At 43.8% G+C, this 18587-nt stretch overlaps 1 protein-coding gene across 3 annotated transcripts in view; it reads right to left on the reverse strand.

Moving 5' to 3' along the window:
- pde4a (phosphodiesterase 4A, cAMP-specific) overlaps window positions 1-18587 on the reverse strand; it is a 51210-nt gene that overhangs the window by 6612 nt on the left and 26011 nt on the right. For 2 of the 3 annotated variants that reach the window (XM_084925595.1, XM_084925596.1), the window contains 12 exons: window positions 11093-11278; window positions 10636-10672; window positions 10397-10467; window positions 9560-9609; window positions 8681-8793; window positions 3718-3811; window positions 3471-3634; window positions 3112-3210; window positions 2858-3022; window positions 2634-2733; window positions 697-851; window positions 453-575 (listed from right to left, as the gene is read on the reverse strand). In XM_084925595.1, coding sequence (XP_084781721.1) covers window positions 453-575; window positions 697-851; window positions 2634-2733; window positions 2858-3022; window positions 3112-3210; window positions 3471-3634; window positions 3718-3811; window positions 8681-8793; window positions 9560-9609; window positions 10397-10467; window positions 10636-10672; window positions 11093-11278 — 1357 coding nt within the window. Of the gene's footprint in view, window positions 1-452; window positions 576-696; window positions 852-2633; window positions 2734-2857; window positions 3023-3111; window positions 3211-3470; window positions 3635-3717; window positions 3812-8680; window positions 8794-9559; window positions 9610-10396; window positions 10468-10635; window positions 10673-11092; window positions 11279-16050; window positions 16716-18587 lie in introns of those variants that run through there. The other variant, XM_084925597.1, reaches the window with a different exon arrangement.

The following is an 18587-nucleotide window of genomic DNA, read 5'->3' on the forward strand; positions in this document are numbered from 1 at the left end:
GCCTTGAAAACCAAAGCCCAGAAACTAATGGCCGTCTTTGTGGTGGCTACACCTGTCTTATACATGCACTCTAAGGGTTTAGTTTATTTAAAACAAAATGCCAGCTTCATATTTATTGTGTTTCCAACTTGTCTCCACCATTAAAAAACATTGTGGTGCCTAAGCTATCGACATACCACAATAACAGCAAACATGCTTATACATAATTTACAAGCTGTGTAAAACAGAGGTCCCCAAGAACTTGTTCTTCCCAGCTCCTATGCTGCTATGACTGATGTTTCATGTTGATCATACACTAACTTTCCTTACATCTACCTTATCCAAGCCAGTGTTTATTTGAGCCACGTTCACGGTCTCATTATCTTTTATAACACTCCTATCTTTTATAAATATTCCTCTCATTGTTTGTTGATTGGAAGTACTTTTAAATTAACTGAATAACTGTAGCTTACCTGTATTCGATCAGTGTAGTGGTCAAGCATCAGCACTCCAGAACTTGTCACTTTCTTAGTTTCCACCATAGTTTTGAGGTCTGCCAGCAAACTCATGTGTTTAGACATGTCTGTTGCCAAAACCTGAGAACAAAGTAGGTATGAGTAGATTAGAGGAAAAAGAGACAAATAAAAAATAGAAAGGGTCACATGACGACAAGTGAGAAAGGTAGCTATAATTCATAATGAATATGTTGACACTCACCATGTCAATAACAAGTTTCCTAAGGCTCTGTCTTTGCCTCTTGGTAAGGTTCTGGAAGATGTCACAGTTGTCCTCATGAAGCAGCTTAAAACCCACAGCCAAGTGATGGTTCTCCAGCACAGACTCATCATTATACATCAGGGCTAACTCTGAGTCTAAGGAAGGCATCAAGTAACAATCGATATCAGTAAAAGAACAACAAAAACTCCTTTGAGAATTACTATTTTTTAAGGGTAAACTGTTGCATTTACAAAACAAAATGAGAAGTCACACTCTATATACGTATGTATATAAGTGCGTGTTGTATACTACATTATATACATCATAAATACAATTTATATACACAAAACAGTAAAGCATATATAAAAATCCCTGCTTAGTTTTTGCTATCTGAATTATCCCCATTCTTAAATCAGAGACTTTTACAAACACATTGTTCTAGACATTATTGTACTGGTTTCTTTATAGCTACCCTCTCTTTGCCAGTAATTTGCTAGTGATGATTGCACATCACACATCAGGCATATTCAACCAATTCACCTTTTTTTTTTATCACCATTGTTTATGTTGTTTTGTTTTTATTAAATTACGTGTTTGATGTTTCTCTAGTGCAAAGTAGTGACAGTAACACTGTGGGGGTTCCATGTGTCCTAAGCTACCCAGTTGGCACTCATGCCTAAACCCAATGTAGTTTTGGAGTATTCCCATCTATGCACCTGTTTCCAGAACTTATTAAGGGATGCTGGAGCTTATGACAGCTGATTATGAGAGAAAAGTGAGGTCTGGCCTGTCTATTGTGGAGCTAATAAAAACAGACAGGCAACTTCAAATTCACCACTTCCTGTTCCAAAGAGGAATTTCCCAACCTATCCACTTCTTTCTGACAGGGGACAGTCCTAACCAGTCCACCACCATGCTGCAGAACCCCAGGTTTTAGAGTATTTGAGAGCATGTGAGTGAGAACATGTTGTACCCAGACTATCTCCTGCTGTGTGATACACTACCAGTCAAAAGTTTGGACACACCTTCTATTTTTTACTGCTTTCTACACTGTAGATACAAACCGAAGACATCAAATATATTACGCAAGATATACGGAATTTTGTAGCAAAGAAAAAAATGATAAATAACTTTTATATTATCTTATAGTTTAGATTCCTCAAAGTAGCCACCCTTTGCTTTGTTGACAGCGCTGCAAACCCTCATTCATTTGATTCATTTGTGGAATTTCTTGCCTTCTTTATGCGGTTGGGACCATCAGTTGTGTTGGGCAGAAGTCTGGTTGGTACACAGTTGACGGCCCTATTTGACAACTTAGAATTCATATTATGGCAACAACCAATCAACTAAGGAAAGAGAAACGACAGTCCATTACTTTAAGAACTGAAGGTCAGTCACTCTGGAAAATTGCTAAAACTTTGAATGTGTCCCCAAAAACCATCAAGCACTACAATGAAACTGGCACACATGAGGACCAGATTAGAGTCCAGATAAATGCCACACAGAGTTCTAGTAGCAGACACATCTCTACATCAACTGTTCAGAGGAGACTAGGCGAATTCAGGCCTTTATGGTCAAAAAGCTGCTAAGAAACCTCTACTAAGGAAAAGCAACAAGCAGAAGATATTTGTTTGGGCCAAGAATCACAAGGAATGGACATTAGAACAGTGGAAATCTGTGCTTTGGTCTGATGGGTCCAAATTTGAGATCTTTGGTTCCACCCGCTGTGTCTTTGTGTGACGCAAAAAGGTGAACGGATAGTCTCTACATGCATGGTTCCCATCGTGAAGCATTGAGGAGGAGGTGTGCTTTGCTGGTGACACTGTTGGGAGTTTTTTTTGTTTCCTTCAGTGAGAATCTACAATGTAAATAGTCACGTGTCCAAAGTTTTGACTGGTAATGTATGTGTGTACACGTTTAATCTAATTTTGACTCACTGGTGTTTATGAGGAATTGGTTTGACACTCCTGGATGGTCCACATCATGGATGGCGGCAGCAAATAATGCAGCTAGTATCTCTAGATCAGTGAATACAGCCTGTAAGAGAGAAACAAAGAGGGGAACACTTTGAAAAATAGTTTGCAGTTTGGCTCTTAACTATTGTTTCGTTTTAGAAGCTGTGTGGACTTCTTGTCATTGGCAGTTAAATAGAGATACTTACATCTAAAGCTGGTGTGGACAGCAGTACATGAGTAGACTGAGTGACATCAGCAGCGTGGAGGCTGTTATGGTAGGCCACATTGGCATGGTAGTGGTCCTCCAGGGTCATCACATAGGTGACAAACGTATCCACAGGGATCCGAAAGGTCTTCAGTAGATCTCTTTCCTGCAACAGGCGCAGTCCACAGGAGTCATGATCACAGTCATTCTACATGCTATTAGTTGCTGCACATTCCATTAAGACCGGCCTCTCACCTGGAAGATGGCATACATTATGCAGCTGAGGGGTCGATTATTAGAGAACTCTGCCACACGAAAGATATTAAGGCCCCACTTGTTCAAGTCGTTCAGCTCCTGAGAGCAAAGAGAAACACACATGTCACCAAACTGTCAGTGCTGCCAGTTCTTTAGAAGTTCACAGTAGAAAAGTTCATTTTAACACAACTCTACTACGGTCCAGTGTAGACATAATGTGATGATTACTGTCAGTGTTTTGGAGTGAAATTCTCTTTACGTGTTCTCACAGAAGACTACAGAATGCAAACAGGAAATTAGTATTAGAATTAGATAAATAAATACAATGTGCTGAGAAAGTAGGTTTCACTTCCGTTTACCCTGGCTAATGCATCCTCGTGTTCAGTCTTCACTCCGAAGCGAGGCAGGGCGGAGTTGGAAAGGCTGGAGCTGTGCGTGAGCTTCTTCACACCACTGATGTGACACATGGGCTTCTCCCTCTCCCTTATGGTGGGGGACGGGATCTCCACCTCGTTCTGCTTATCTGCAACGAGCAGAAGTCAGAGATCAGCTGCGGGTGAAGCTGCTATAAAAGTTGGCAACAAGTGGGCGGCAGGTTTTCTTTACCTAGAAAGGTAGTGGAGATGTATTCTGACACTTGGTTCCCTGAGCGACTCATCTCTGACAAATGGGACAGCTCCCTGTTCAACATCCTTTTAAACTGAGGGGAGGACAGACATTGACAGAAGTGAGTGATTTGAGTAGTTAGAACATAGAAGCATAAGACATGTGTTACTGACATATCCAACTGTATATTAACACTGTAATTTAGATTCCATTTGCACTGATATATAACAACAAAACATTCCTGTGATTCAAATAGGAAAAAATAAATTATCACCCTCATTTGCTAAAGGGTGAGAAAATCAATTATGAATCATGCCTCCTCCTTTTCTCAGATGAGAACAGACTGTTCAATACCCCGACTCAGTGTGCTTGTATTCTGATTTCCAGAGATGTGCTGCAGTAATGTGGCATGTTTCTTTTATGTATTCTTTCCCATACAACTACAGTGTCAGCTGTGAACTACAGACACAAATATGATTAAATGAGTACATTATCCATGCAGACAGACTGAACACTGTTCCTGAATCTTCTCGCTGCGTTTATGTAACGTTTTATTGTCATAGCTCCACACGATGATTTGGGAGACTTAACAGTTCCCTGTCAGACAAGTTATGTGAAAGCACAATGCAAATCGGACAGACCCCTCAGTCTGTGTCCCACTGACTGATCTTTCACACATAACAATCTCCATGGCAACCCGAGCAGTTGCCATGGCAACTGCCTCCTCACAGTCAGTCCTTCAGCTTGATGTGAGAGCGGTGGCTTCTTGGGTGACAATCTGAGGGAGTAGGCAGGTGTCTCTGACCTTTACCAAGGTCAACCCTCTCCTCCTCTGCCTCTGCTCCTCGCTACAGCTCTCTGTTACTTAAAACTGCTCCTCCCTCCCCCTAGAGGTAAACAGCATTCTCCATTACCTCCCTTGAGCTCCCAAATCCTTCTCTGTCACAAGCTCCTCTTTGTTTTCCTTCCGTTTCATTTTGTGCAACACCCCCCATATCTCACTCTTATCCCCATAGTTATCTCCCATTTTCCCATCATTTCCTGGCCTGTCACCTCTTACATAATAAGCCAGGCAAATAGCTAATTGTAACAATAAATTGTAGGCGCAATCAGGCAGAATCAGCCATCAGCAGCCAGGAAGGCCAGTGAAGCCCAGTGGCACACTTAGGCAAGCAGGCTCAGCCCAAACCTCCTCCTCCTCTCTCCCGCTCTCTCTGGTTCTTTCCTTCCCTAATGCTGTAACGCTGAGTCATAGCTGCCAACCAACACTTCTACAGTGCCAGTCCGAGTGCCAGGACAAACAACACTCTTCCTCTGATACAGACTAATGAAGCAAACATGCAAACACTGTTCAGACATGACTGTGGGCTCACACACCTGCATATGTAAGGTATATATCAGGCATATATCTTGTCTAACCGTCATGAATAAAACACGTGGAAGTGCTCTAAAGTATAACCTGTACGATCTGTACTCAGTGATACAGAGAAATCAAGTAAATCCTATAATCCTAATTCCTTTTCTTTTTATTAAGTGTCGAGATATCCCATCACATACAAGTCTACAAATTTCATTTATTAATAAAAACCTGTGAAAATGTATAAATTTACATAGAGTCAGAGGGTTAAATAACCAAAAGGGGGATTAAGCATCTACACAGAACCAAGACAATAAGCTTCTCCTTCACTGACAGCATGCTTGCCTTCTTTTAGTCTGTATTGAGGCCAGCTTCGGGGTAGCAGGAGAGAGCCAGAGAGAGGGATGTGGGACGCAGGTGTGAAGGATAGAAATGGCCATTATGTGACACTGCATCGTACCTGCAGTAAAAACTGCTGGACTACTTCATAAAGTCCCAAGGCTATTTCTCAGATTATAAGCAGCTCGGTGTACTCTCACAGGACACAGATGTAGACAGGTTATAGGGGGATGAAGAATGAGACTGATATTATTGTCTTTTTGTTTACAGTTCTGCTGCAGTGTAGAAACACTGGGCAGAGTTAATAAATTCTGTTCCCTTATCACTGTTCCTGCTGAGTAGTTTCATGTAAATTATCTACAGGAATATACTGGCCAGCATTCTGACTTACTGTTTGAAATAAAGTCCCTGCCAGACCCAGAAAGTCTTCCAGCACCACATGGAGTCCACATAAAACAAATCTAATGTAGCACCTTTTAAGATTTTCCCTTATAAGCTCAATATATTCACAAGATGACGCAACAACTGGTGAATTTTTAAAAAAGACACATAATGAGGGCTAGCTAACAGATGAGTTGTTAATGCATGCATAACACTTGTAGAGTTCACAGCATCCATCCAAGATGGCCACCGCCAGGCCTTGTTTGTTTTCTGCAAGTTCCCCGAGCCCTACCTGGTCCCACCAACCGATGAGCCAGGGCTTGGAGCAGGTCTCACAGAAGAGGTCCACTAAGGGTGTCCTGCGCTCTGCTGCTGTCCCACCCCCCTCCAGAACTCCTCCAGCAGCTGCACCGAGGTCCAGCTCTGCCCCTGCCCTCCCCTGCAAGGGACTGTAGCTGGAGGAGCGGGGCAGCCTGTAGCCCCCTGGTACAGGCGAGGGGCAGGGGGACGGCGCTGGGTCAATGGCCTCCACCACACCCATGTTGAGGGTGACTGGGGGTTTTGGTCGATGGCACCGGCAGGAGGTTCGGTAGTGGAGTGGGGTAGAGGTGCTGCGAGTCCCCCAGTGGCATGAGGGCGTCGTCAGGGTGTGTGGGGAGAGGCCACAGCCAGTCAAGCCGGGACACTCCAGAGTGACGGCTGCCCCAAGAGGGGGTCAAAGGAACAGGGGAAGGGGATGAGGGCAGGGGCTGCTGGTGCAGATTGTCCTTGCCTACATGCAATACCCCAAAGCAGGCCACCCAGTCACTCCTGAGTCAGGCTCCAGCCTCAGTGTGGTCCGAAGATGAGGGCAAACCAGGAGCCCCCTGGATCCGGCTGCTGTGGAGACTACATCTCATCCCATTTGCTGAGCAGGCTGACCCAAATATATAGTCAGTGCAGGGTAAAGGTGGATGGGAGCCGAAAGAGTAAAGATGGAGGCAGGGGAGGCGGGAGACAGGGAGCGATGGACCGTCTGAAGGGCAAAGACAGCAGCGAATGGTGGAAATGAGTGGCAATGTAAGAGAAATGTAAAGAAAAAAAAAACAATGTCACGAGAGCTGGGCTGCTTCACAAACACTAATGAAAAATTTAGATGATGGAGGTGAGGGCAATGGAGAGATGATGACGGGAGGACAGAAAGATGACTGAGGTTTCAAATAGTGGATGCAAAGGGAGCCTGGATAACAGGAGGACCGGGGAAGGGAGAACGGGCAAACAACTGATGACAGCAAGAGAACAGCAAGAATGGAGAGAAAGAGAGGGAGATAGAATGGGATGCAGGCAGGCCTGTAGCAGACAGTCAGGTTGAAGAATCAAACCAGAGCTGTGGTCTGGAAAAACAGTCTCCCTCTCTGCGTCGGCTGCCCCTCCCCCACAGTACGGATCCAGAGGCCCGGCCCAATCCTACCGGTGCATCAGCCCGTCTGTGCCGTCTCACACCGATCCCAGTAACACACAGTCAGAGCAGAGGCAGTCCGGCTGCCTCCTGATACCTCCGCAGCACAGTCCTCTGCTCCCAGTCAATCCGTGCATCAGCTGGCCAAAATGCCAGAGGTCTAATCCCGCTGCTTTAGGCTGCCGCTTCTCCTCAAATGCTCTGCCTCTTGCGCCATTTCCCTGGATGCTGTAGACAGCTCTCGCAAGCTAATCAGGCAGTGTGGCTGCAGGCGCGTGCATGTGTGTGAGTGTCTGCGCTCGCCTCTATTCAGATGCCGACAGCGCATGTGCAACAAGACAGCATGTACGTCTGTCGGAAATATGTGTGTGAGTGAGGGTGTGAGTGAGAGTGAGAGACTGTGTGGGAATATTCATGTGTGCACCTCCATGTTGGCAGCGTGGAGGATGTCTTATTTGCACCTTCTAAGACGCCGCGACATATTCACAGAGACTACGTTTTCACCAAGAGTCTTCCTCTCTCTCTCTGTACATTGTATGTGCACCGACACATAAACTATGTCCCTTCATTCATCACTGTGTTCTTTTCTCCCTCGCTCTTTTCATCACAAGCCTGATTACAAGCACAAAGAACGCTGCTAATTATTAACACAGAGGTGAAGCATGGGAAGAATTTCTGGAATAAAACCAACAAGGCACAGGATGCTGTCTCTTTAAGACAGAGCACTATTAAAGGAGCATTGCCTGTGCTTCATTGGTTGTTGCCTAAGCCACATGGCTTGTGGTCAGAGTGGGAAGCCAATGACAAAAAAGGGAAGGGCAGACCCTGCTGCTGTTCGGTAGCAACCAAGGTTACAGCAGAGACATCAGCATCAGGACCTATCCACCCCCCCCCCACCCCCTTCCCTTGTCCTTCCCACCCACAAACCGTCACATCCCACCCTTCTCTACCGCTCTCTCTCTCTTCCTGTGCCCGCACAAACAAAAGTGCATGCATCTGTAAAAATCCTGCCCATGTGCACACATATGACATATAAAAATACTAATGCAAAAATGCACCAAAATTCAACATTGCTTACAACCACACCAACCGCTAGAGTTGTTTTCCCCCCCAGCATTTCAGTATACCAACCAAAAAGGAAAGCACTAGCTGAACACAGGACTCCACATCAGTTATTTATGAATACCACAGGACTGCAAATTAACCCAGAATTTCTGCAAATGATCACTTTTTTTAAGTAGCACATGAATACTCCAGCTGATGAGTCATGTGCTGAGCAATATTGTGTGAATATGTGTGAAGGTCACATGTGACAGGCACTGGAAGAGGCTGGAAAAGCCTTGTGGATCAGTTTATATGTTGCTCATTATCTCAGCAGGGTGCTTACGCCGAGGTAGGCGAACAGTGAAGGTGAAGCTGAACATATTTGTGTGCGAACAGGTGCCCACCTTATTGGAGGCCATCTCGCTGACTGAGCGGTGGGTCTGAATGGTTTCCAGCTGGTCCAGACACCAGTCCAGCTCCTCCAGAGTTTCCCGAGCCATCTGCTGGTATGTCTCTTCTGGCACGGGCACACACCACACATAATCAAAGTATAAATTGGCAGGAAGTGTGAAAAGAGCAACAAAAAAGAGCAAAAAAAGTCACATAAAGGCACTGATGAGCTAAGATTATGTTCCATTTTTGGAGATCTGGGTCACATTCTAGTGATCGCACTTTCTGTCTTCCACCTTGGCTCAAAGATGACATGCACTGCACAGTACTGAATCATAATTAACCTAAAAAGCTGAGATTAGTGAAAAATAGTCTAGTGAAGCAACATCTCTGTGCTGATAATGTCATGTATCATTCCGATGTTTTAAATCAGGATTAAGCTTTTTAATACAAAAAGAGAAAATACCAGTTTATTAATAAAATAAAAACTGCAAAAATAGTATCTGTTGAACACTTATTTTTCATATCTATTTCACAACCCACGGCAATGGCGGTCTTGCAAGCTCCTGGCTCCACATTTTCTCAAAGAATCCTATAAAAACTAAACGTTTCAGTTCAAATGAAGCTATTCTTACATGCACTTTGTACATCTGCATGCAAGAAGTGATTAAATTCAACATTTTATTAACCCATATAGCCATAATAAGCTTAAGCCTTATAATTAAGATCCACCCAATTTCCTAAAGTCTGCGCAGTGCAGTTGATTAAACATTTCCTCAGTAATAGCCACATAATATTATGTGATGTTCTGCGGTCATTGGGGGAGAGTGGGAGCCTTGGCGTGTCCTTAAAGGAAACTCGCTGGACAGAGTTTTAATTAGCTAACAACATACCAGAGAGTGTAGCTTGGGGAACAGTGGGTTGGCTTGTTACTGGTGACCTCCTGTGGACAAAGACAGCATTACATCAGTCTGAGAACTGCCCTCTGCTGCCCCCTGCTGGGGTTCAACACTCATGCAACATGGCAATATGTGGTTTTTAAAAAAGGGCTCAGACAGGAGATATAAGAATTTTTATTTTTATTTTTTTTTGTCTATATGCCCACAAACACTAGACAAGCGGAGGAGTGAATATTAACATTTCATCTGGTACTGAATAACACGGCAAGGTGCTTGTTTTAATAGTGCATACAAAGTCTCTTGTTTCACTTCAAAAATGAAAGCGTCTAAAAATGACTAAAGACAAAGCCTGAGTTCAGCTTTCTTCTCAAAAGGCTTTTGTAGTTTTTGTAATCGTACAGCGAGGGTACACCGCCGTGTAATTATAGATGCTGATAATTCAGTGGCGCATTGCTTTATATATCATATTGACGTGGAACTCAAAGCCTGCCAGCTCGAGCTCCTTCTGTCTACTGTATTACAAGGGAGAATAATTTTAGTGTTATTGACCGTCTCCATCGTCTGGGCACAGAGTCAGGGACATACACCTGAGGCACTGAGCTCTCTGCACTCAGTCTTCAGCTAAAGCTTGTTGGAAATATGCCAAATAATGCACATCACATATTCCTTGAGCATCGTCTGGTCATCATAAACTGGTTAATCATGATGACTAAAGTGTTTCCCCATGGGATCAAGGAAACTGAGACATTTGTGTACACACACTGCAAACGAAGCAGGCAGTCGTGACAAGTTAAGTGGGGGGGAAGGGGTGTTTGACAGCATGATACTGACTTGTTAGTGGGTGTTGTGACATTGGCGAGGATGGTGAAGTTGCTTCTTACAGTTCGTAGGCTGGCCAACACCTGGGGGATGGATGGACAGCGTGGGAGGGAAAGAAGGAGGAGGAAAGAGGAAGGGAGGAAGCAAGGAGGTGGGGGGTAGGAGGACAAGTTCACTGCACTAATTAGCCGCCTTTTTGAGCCATTTACAGCAATTAAACATGTCAGATGAGGTGCACAGGGAATACGTACCTGAGCGAAAGGGGTGACGATCATGTCTTCTGTATGCCTGCAGGACCAAAGGTGAAAACAAAAAGCAGAGAATGAGAAGAATATGAGTGGTTGTGGCTGCTGCGGTGCTCTGTGTTTGTGTTTATATGAGAGGCTGTATCTGTGAGCTGGATGTTTACAAAGACCTGTGTGGATCTAAACAGGAAAAAAAATCCCTGAAACACATGAAAGGTTTGAGGTTTTTTAAGCTTACTGAAAAACAGACCAGGAAACAGAGCACAACAGTCAATATTATGAGGATTCATCATGATTTCATTAGCATAATGGATGCATAATTACAATCCCATTCCCAATGCTGTGTTGATTGGGATAATGTGTAGTTACTGTGATGTGCGTGAGTGGACACTGTGGGTTTAAAAAAAACATGTTTCCATCCTGTCCTCAACATGATGGATCCAAACGATGGCTTCGTGCTTACCCCTCACTGTTGATGGAGGAGTTGCGTGACATGGTTTTGGGGGACGTGTCGTAGTCTGAGTCTGAGCGGTACAGGAAGGATTCCCTGCGCTGGCTCTGGGGAAAAGAGGGGTGGAGCACCAACCCAGGACTCGCCTGCGAATCCATGGGACTGCGGCCTGGCGAGGGACCATTTTCTGAATCAAAGCTGCAGAGTGAGAGAGAAAAGACAGAGTACAAGGGTTTTAGATGAGTTCCATTTTTGCAGGTTTCTGTTGCCGCCTTTCTTATTTCACAGTGTCGATAAACATTATCGAGATAACCCTGAATGCCCAGACACGAGTGATGATGCAGCTCAGCCTCTTGCAGTGTTTCTCTCTTCTTTTTTGGAGTGAAAGTTGAAGAAAGCGATGTGACACTTTGCACCATGAATGCATGCAGCTGTAACTCTGTGGTTCAGCTGGATTGGCAGGCTGCCACAGGGTTTCTCCAAGAATTACACTTTACTGACATGTCACTTCTCAGAGAGCATTGTGTTTAAGTGAGGAAAATGAGCCACATCAACTGCACATTCTCTCCGGGCCAAAGCTTTCTCTCTATCTGGAGGCATGACTGATTGAGAATGTTGATTTTGCTACAGATCTGAGGTTAAAACAAACTACTGGTCGATTAAGGACACTCAAACTGAAGTCCCCCTATGGACTTTAGACATGTAGCAATGCTGGGAAGAAGTTTTGACTTTTTCTGCCCCCCTTTTCTTGATTGTTGTGCAACACGCATAAGGATGCACATGAGAAAATGCGGGTGAGGCAATACTCTATCCTAACAATGGAATGAGCTATATCCACTGATCTGATAATATGTTGCAATAAGTAGAAATGTGCCAACAAAGGCAGGGAAGAAGAAGAAGGAGAAGAGTGAAAGCCAGGAAAAAAAATCCTAAATACTTTTTAAATGGGTTTGAAAAAAAAAAAAATGGACACATGTGCCGCAACTTCACCTATGGTTTTGTGAAGCCCAATTTTGATGCCTCTGTGTTAGCGTTTTGCCGCTATGTTGGAATTTTTACAACCTGAAGTGCCCATACTCTATGTGGACAAAAGGGTGGATTGCTAACTTTTTAGCTAATGCTAACAAGCGCCACTCTGACACTGCACGGTGCACAGCTCAGACACTGCTGCTAATTAGAGCTAACACATAAAATATTGGATTTTGCTGACTAAAAGCACGAGCACAGATATCTTGGATGGTCTGTTGCCCAGTCAACCGCAGAGCAAGCCATAATGTATGACAGATAATTCCATTAAAAACGCTCCAAAAGGTACCAAAACACAAACCCGTTGAAGAGGGCTGGTTCGAATTAGCAGAGGAAAAGTGTGCTCGGCTGCCAGATACCTCCTGCTGTGTTTCCATCAGCTTGTCAAGTTTAGTGATTAATATATATGAAAAAATCCTCCCCAGCGTTCAAATAAAATGCATCAGGTGTGATGTACATAGCACTTCGAGTCACATCTAAAAATAATTGTCCTCAAGCTTTTAAGACACAGCATATCAATACAAATATAGACTCAAACAGTACACCAAATAGCAAAAACAATGGCAACTGCAAACTTGTAAGAGCAAGAGCTAAGAATTACAGGAGACCCATTTCATCAAAAAAAAAAAAAGTTCTTTTGTTTAAGCCAGTTTTATCTTGTGCATTAAAATTTTCAAAGCACTCAATGTCTTTATTTCCAGAATATTCCAAATTTGAGGACCTTTAACTGTGAAAGACGACTGACCAAATGTTGTTTTACATTTCTATGCTGCTGAATTTTAAATCATACATGAACTAAATCGGGGGCGAGACCAATCACGCTTTCAAAAGTCAACCTTTAAAAGGAAAATATTATTAATAAAATTCTCTCTCAAGCTCAGCATATATTGCTTTCCTGAATTTTACAATGATGCTATTGCACTAGGCCTCTAGGTTGAGATCTTTAAAGCCTGTTTGTGTATTGACATTATAAGTTTTATTTATAGGTTGGTACTTGCTACAGAGAGCAAACCCATTTCGTGCCAGGCAGTAAAGATGTTTGACATTTCAACACGGGACTCTGTGGGGATTTTCTCGCTCTAGGAGGCAGCTTCGAGGTGCCCATTGGATAAACTACAGCTTTTGCCATCTTTTGCCAAAGTACCAAATAAATTGTGGCGATGATAACTTTGTTATTGCCTTTTGCAGCTCTGCAAATCAACAATTAATTCCCTTCTCCTCAAATTTCAGAGCGTAACCCAGATGGGTTTAACCCAAGGGGGCACAACAACATACTGCTCAGATTACACCCCCCCCCCCCTTTTTCCCCCAAACCACCTACAGTCACAAACCTTTAGTCTCCAGCAAACATCAGCAAAATTCCTCTGGCATTTTTTTTTTCTTTTTGAGATGAAAGCAAGATTAGATCTTGCAACACAGAACCGAAGTCAGTATTGATTCAACAGGGTTTCAGAGTTTGGTATTATGTAACAAGAAAAAGATGGACAGTGTTCAGGCAGCAGTGCAGACAGACACCAATTTATCTGACGGCATGTGTGAAAGGTATACTGCTGGATTTATTATGTTTGTTACACACCTAAACAGCAACAGGATTCCTCATATATATTTACCTGCGTTTAAATGTTGGGATGACAAGGACAGATATGTAGGCGCATTGCACTGCAGCAACAGCAGCAGCACAGGCAGCATCTATTTTTGATATAGGATCACTTTTATCTCCTCAGCACTTCTCCACGTCTCCTAAACTTCCCAAACTTTTGTTGTCAACACAGTTGTGAACGCCCTTCAGTTCAATTTCTAAAATTAAGCATGAAGTGTGATATTTTTGGAATTTACTTACAGTGGGGCAAAAAAGTATTTAGTCAGCCACCGATTGTGCAAGTTCCCCCACTTAAAATGATGACAGAGGTCAGTAATTTGCACCAGAGGTACACTCCAACTGTGAGAGACAGAATGTGAAAAAAAAAACCATGAATCCACATGGTAGGATTTGTAAAGAATTTATTCATAAATCAGGGTGGAAAATAAGTATTTGGTCACCTCAAACAAGGAAAATCTCTGGCTCTCACAGACCTGTAACGTCTTCTGTAAGAAGCTTTTCTGTCCCCCACTCGTTACCTGTATGAATGGCACCTGTTTGAACTCATCATCTGTATAAAAGACACCTGTCCACAGCCTCAAACAGTCAGACTCCAAACTCCGCCATGGCCAAGACCAAAGAGCTTTCGAAGGACACCAGGAAAAGTATTGTAGACCTGCACCAGACTGGGAAGAGTGAATCTACAATAGGCAAGCAGCTTGGTGTGAAAAAATCAACTGTGGGAGCAATCATCAGAAAATAGAAGACATACAAGACCACTGATAATCTCCCTCGATCTGCGGCTCCACGCAAGATCTCATCCCGTGGGGTCAAAATGATCATGAGAACGGTGAGCAAAGATCCCAGAACCACACGGGGGGACCTGGTGAATGACCTGCAGAGAGCTGGGACCACAGTAACAAAGGCCACCATCAGTAACACACTACAACGGCAGGGAATCAAATCCCGCAGTGCCAGACGTGTTCCGCTGCTGAAGCCAGTGCATGTCCAGGCCCGTCTGAAGTTTGCCAGAGAGCACATGGATGATACAGCAGAGGATTGGGAGAATGTCATGTGGTCAGATGAAACCAAAGTAGAACTTTTTGGTATAAACTCAACTCGTCGTGTTTGGAGGAAGAAGAATACTGAGTTGCATCCCAAGAACACCATACCTACTGTGAAGCATGGGGGTGGAAACATCATGCTATGGGGCTGTTTTTCTGCCAAGGGGACAGGACGACTGATCCGTGTTAAGGACAGAATGAATGGGGCCATGTATCGTGAGATTTTGAGCCAAAACCTCCTTCCATCAGTGAGAACTTTGAAGATGAAACGAGGCTGGGTCTTCCAACATGACAATGATCCAAAACACACCGCCCGGGCAACAAAGGAGTGGCTCCGTAAGAAGCATTTGAAAGTCCTGGAGTGGCCTAGCCAGTCTCCAGACCTCAACCCCATAGAAAATCTGTGGCGGGAGTTGAAAGTCCGTGTTGCTCGGCGACAGCCCCAAAACATCACTGCTCTCGAGAAGATCTGCATGGAGGAATGGGCCAAAATACCAGCTACTGTGTGTGCAAACCTGGTAAAGACCTATAGTAAACGTTTGACCTCTGTTATTGCCAACAAAGGTTATGTTACAAAGTATTGAGTTGTATTTTTGTTATTGACCAAATACTTATTTTCCACCCTGATTTACGAATAAATTCTTTACAAATCCTACCATGTGGATTCATGGATTTTTTTTTTTTTTTTTTTTTTTTTTCTTTTTCCACATTCTGTCTCTCACAGTTGAAGTGTACCTCTGGTGCAAATTACTGACCTCTGTCATCATTTTAGGTGGGGGAACTTGCACAATCGGTGGCTGACTAAATACTTTTTTGCCCCACTGTATAAATTGGCCAATTAGGAGGCACTCCTTGCCCCAGAAGGCTTTGAGGATATGGCAGCAGATCAAATTATCATTAAACATGTTTCCTCAGTAATGAAGAAGACATAAGAAATGTCTGCCATGGGGACTCTCTGCAAGCTGCATGCGCTAATCCCTGTTTTTTGTTTTTTTTTTCCTGCAGACTTTCAGAGTAATTATGAGACTTCAGCATTCTGAATTCAGCACTTCTCCAAATCTAATCCATCTGACTAGTGGTATAACAGTGTGTGCATGGAATAATTTGCTTTATTGAGCTGCATTACAGTCATATTGGACAAACGCTGAAATGGTCACGCCGCACCTGAACTAAGGTATAACTGTTACACATAACTTCTGCATATTTTTCTCTTTTTCTTTCTTTCTTTTTTGTTAATGAACAAAGATTGCTTAGTCACGACCAGGACATTAAAAGATCAGTGTCTTGGTGCACAACTGTACCTGTAAACACAGTGAGATGAGCGTCTGCGCTCCTGAATACTGCGGTTTAGTTTCAAGCGCCGAAACAGAGCAGAGCCTCCTCCGTGTCCCCGAGACTGATCCCCTGGCGACACGGGTGAGGTGAGCGGGGGCACCGGAGGTGGACCCTCACTACTCTCCCACAATGTCAGCTGTCGTGTCAGCTTCTTCTGACTCATTGCTGGCCCTGCTGGAGCTGACAGGCGAAGGAAAACACCCCCAGCCTCCACTTACAACTGGCTGTCTTGCTCTCTGTGGCTGTCTCCCTCCCACGCAGTCCCCCTCATCCACTTTTCAGTGAGTACTCAGGCAGAAAAAAACAAAGCACCTGACGTATGTGCTGCAAACTGTCCTCAATCCAGAGCGAGGTCTAATAACAAGGCCTGATCCTCCCTTTAGTCCTGCTCTTGCGCACGTCTCACACTGGAGGAGTCAAATTTCATCAACATGCGTATCCTGTGATGTGATCCTCATGCCCTGGATACCTTAAATCCAGTTCCCCCTTCTTGCATCCTCAGTTTGTTCCCTGGATTAATTTCGGTCTTTTTAATCCTTGCTTGAGCGGGTTTGTGTGTTCCTCACCCCTGACAGCCTCACAGAGAGCTCTTCTGATGTTTCACCACATCAACTCTGATTCCCATACAGGCTGACCCAAACCGGACCTCCATCCCCTCCTGGTCTCCACGTTGTTGTTGCTCTCACGTTCACAACTCTTAAGACATCCCTGCCGCAACAGAAACGGAGAGGCTCGTAACAGCCTCTGCTAATTTCCTAATTAGCCAGCCTTTTGCCCTCTCGTCTAAGTTTTTCTCCCCCCTCCCACCTCCCTAATGAAAGCATGTGCTCTCACTATCCTTATCTCTCTGCTCACACTTCCTCTGCAGCAACAGGAAGGCTGATCAGTACGAGTAACAGACCACAGGCGAGAGAATAGAGAAACACGCAGAGCCTGTGTAATGAGGATTTGAAGAGGAGATACAAACAGCCCAAAAAAGAGAGGAGGAGAAAAGAGAGAGAGAGAGGGAGAAAAAGTCAGGGGAAAATGGGTTGACTCATACCCCTGTGTAAATGTTTACACGATCTACTAAAAGAGCGTGCAAGGTTTGCGCCCAAAACATTTTGTATTTTGACATCAACAACCTTCACCAGCAGCACTTTCTGTGGCCTTTAGATGGGAACAGACACGGTTCTAGCATAATATTCTCTATGAGCAACAATTAGACCATGAAATAGCTTTCAGACAAGGTGCATAGGTCAACCACATCTAATTCAGTGATGGCATTGTAGATAGTAATAGTAGACAGCCCCAAGCTGAATTTTTGTGTGTGAAGAGTGCTGCTCTTTTTTTGTGGTTGTTGGGGTTTTTTTTAACACGCCACTAAAAATGATGAAACAAGTCTCTGTAGTGTTTATTAAAACTAAGTTGGAGCCACTGAAGCACTGCAGGTGTCAGGTTAGCTGTCAGCACTGTTCCTGAGGTGTTATTTGTTACTTTCATACCAGGAGGCATTGATTAATAGCTTTGTGACTAACTGATTAACCCTGAAATTACCAAAATGGCATTTGGAAACAACGCTGCTGGAAATTTAGCAATTTCCTTTGAATAGAGAAAGAGTGTGTGCAATTTATTTGGATACTGTACCAAAATGTCTTGGTAATAACCACAGTGTTTATTGTTTTACACTGACCAGCGCTGTGTAATACTCCATGATGGCATAGTTACTGAAGTTACAAAAATCAAACTGTGTAAATAACTTGTAGCCATGTGAAAAAAGTGCACCCCAGGAATAACATGACGTAATCATTTTCTGTATGACTTTAGGAGTCACTCACGTCGTTGTGGAAGAATTTTTTTGCAACTCATCTTTCGCAATGTTGGGCCATATCATTGAGGTTTGTGCGCATTAGTTGGTGCAGAGCTCTCTTAAGGTCTCTCCACAGCTTTCTTAGCATGGTTAATGTCTGGAGGTTGACTCGACTATTGCATCACCTTAACTTTTTTATTTTTTTCATTTTTGTTGCCGATTTGCTGCCGTGCAAGAGCTCACTGTCCCGCTGCACGATCTAGTTTCCATTAAACATTAGCTGGACAGATGACCCCACATGGAATTCCAGAATGCTTTGGTACACAGATGAGTTTATGGTCAATTTGATGCAAGGTGCCGAGGTCGTGTGGCTGCAAAACAAACTCAGATCATCACCCCTCCACCACCGTGCTGACAGTTGGTACGTGGTGTTTATGCTGACGTACTGTGTTTGGCTTTCTCCAAACATGGTGCTGTGCATCACTTTGGTCTCCTCTGTCCAAATGACGTTGCTCCAGAAGGGTTTGGGTTTGTCGAGATGCAGCTTTGCAAATTTAAGTTGTGTTCTTCTGTTCTTTTTTACATTTAAGTTGTGTTCTTCTGTTCTTTTTTACAGAAAACAGGATTTCTCCTGGATCCTTCCCAATGAGTCATACTTGTTTCTGTCTTTTTCAAAGTGAACTGTCATTAACTTTAACGTTTAGGATGCTGTTG

Source organism: Perissodus microlepis, chromosome 4 (assembly GCF_051167445.1).
Source record: "Perissodus microlepis isolate ML-2025 ecotype Zambia chromosome 4, ASM5116744v1, whole genome shotgun sequence".
Lineage (NCBI taxonomy): Eukaryota > Metazoa > Chordata > Actinopteri > Cichliformes > Cichlidae > Perissodus > Perissodus microlepis.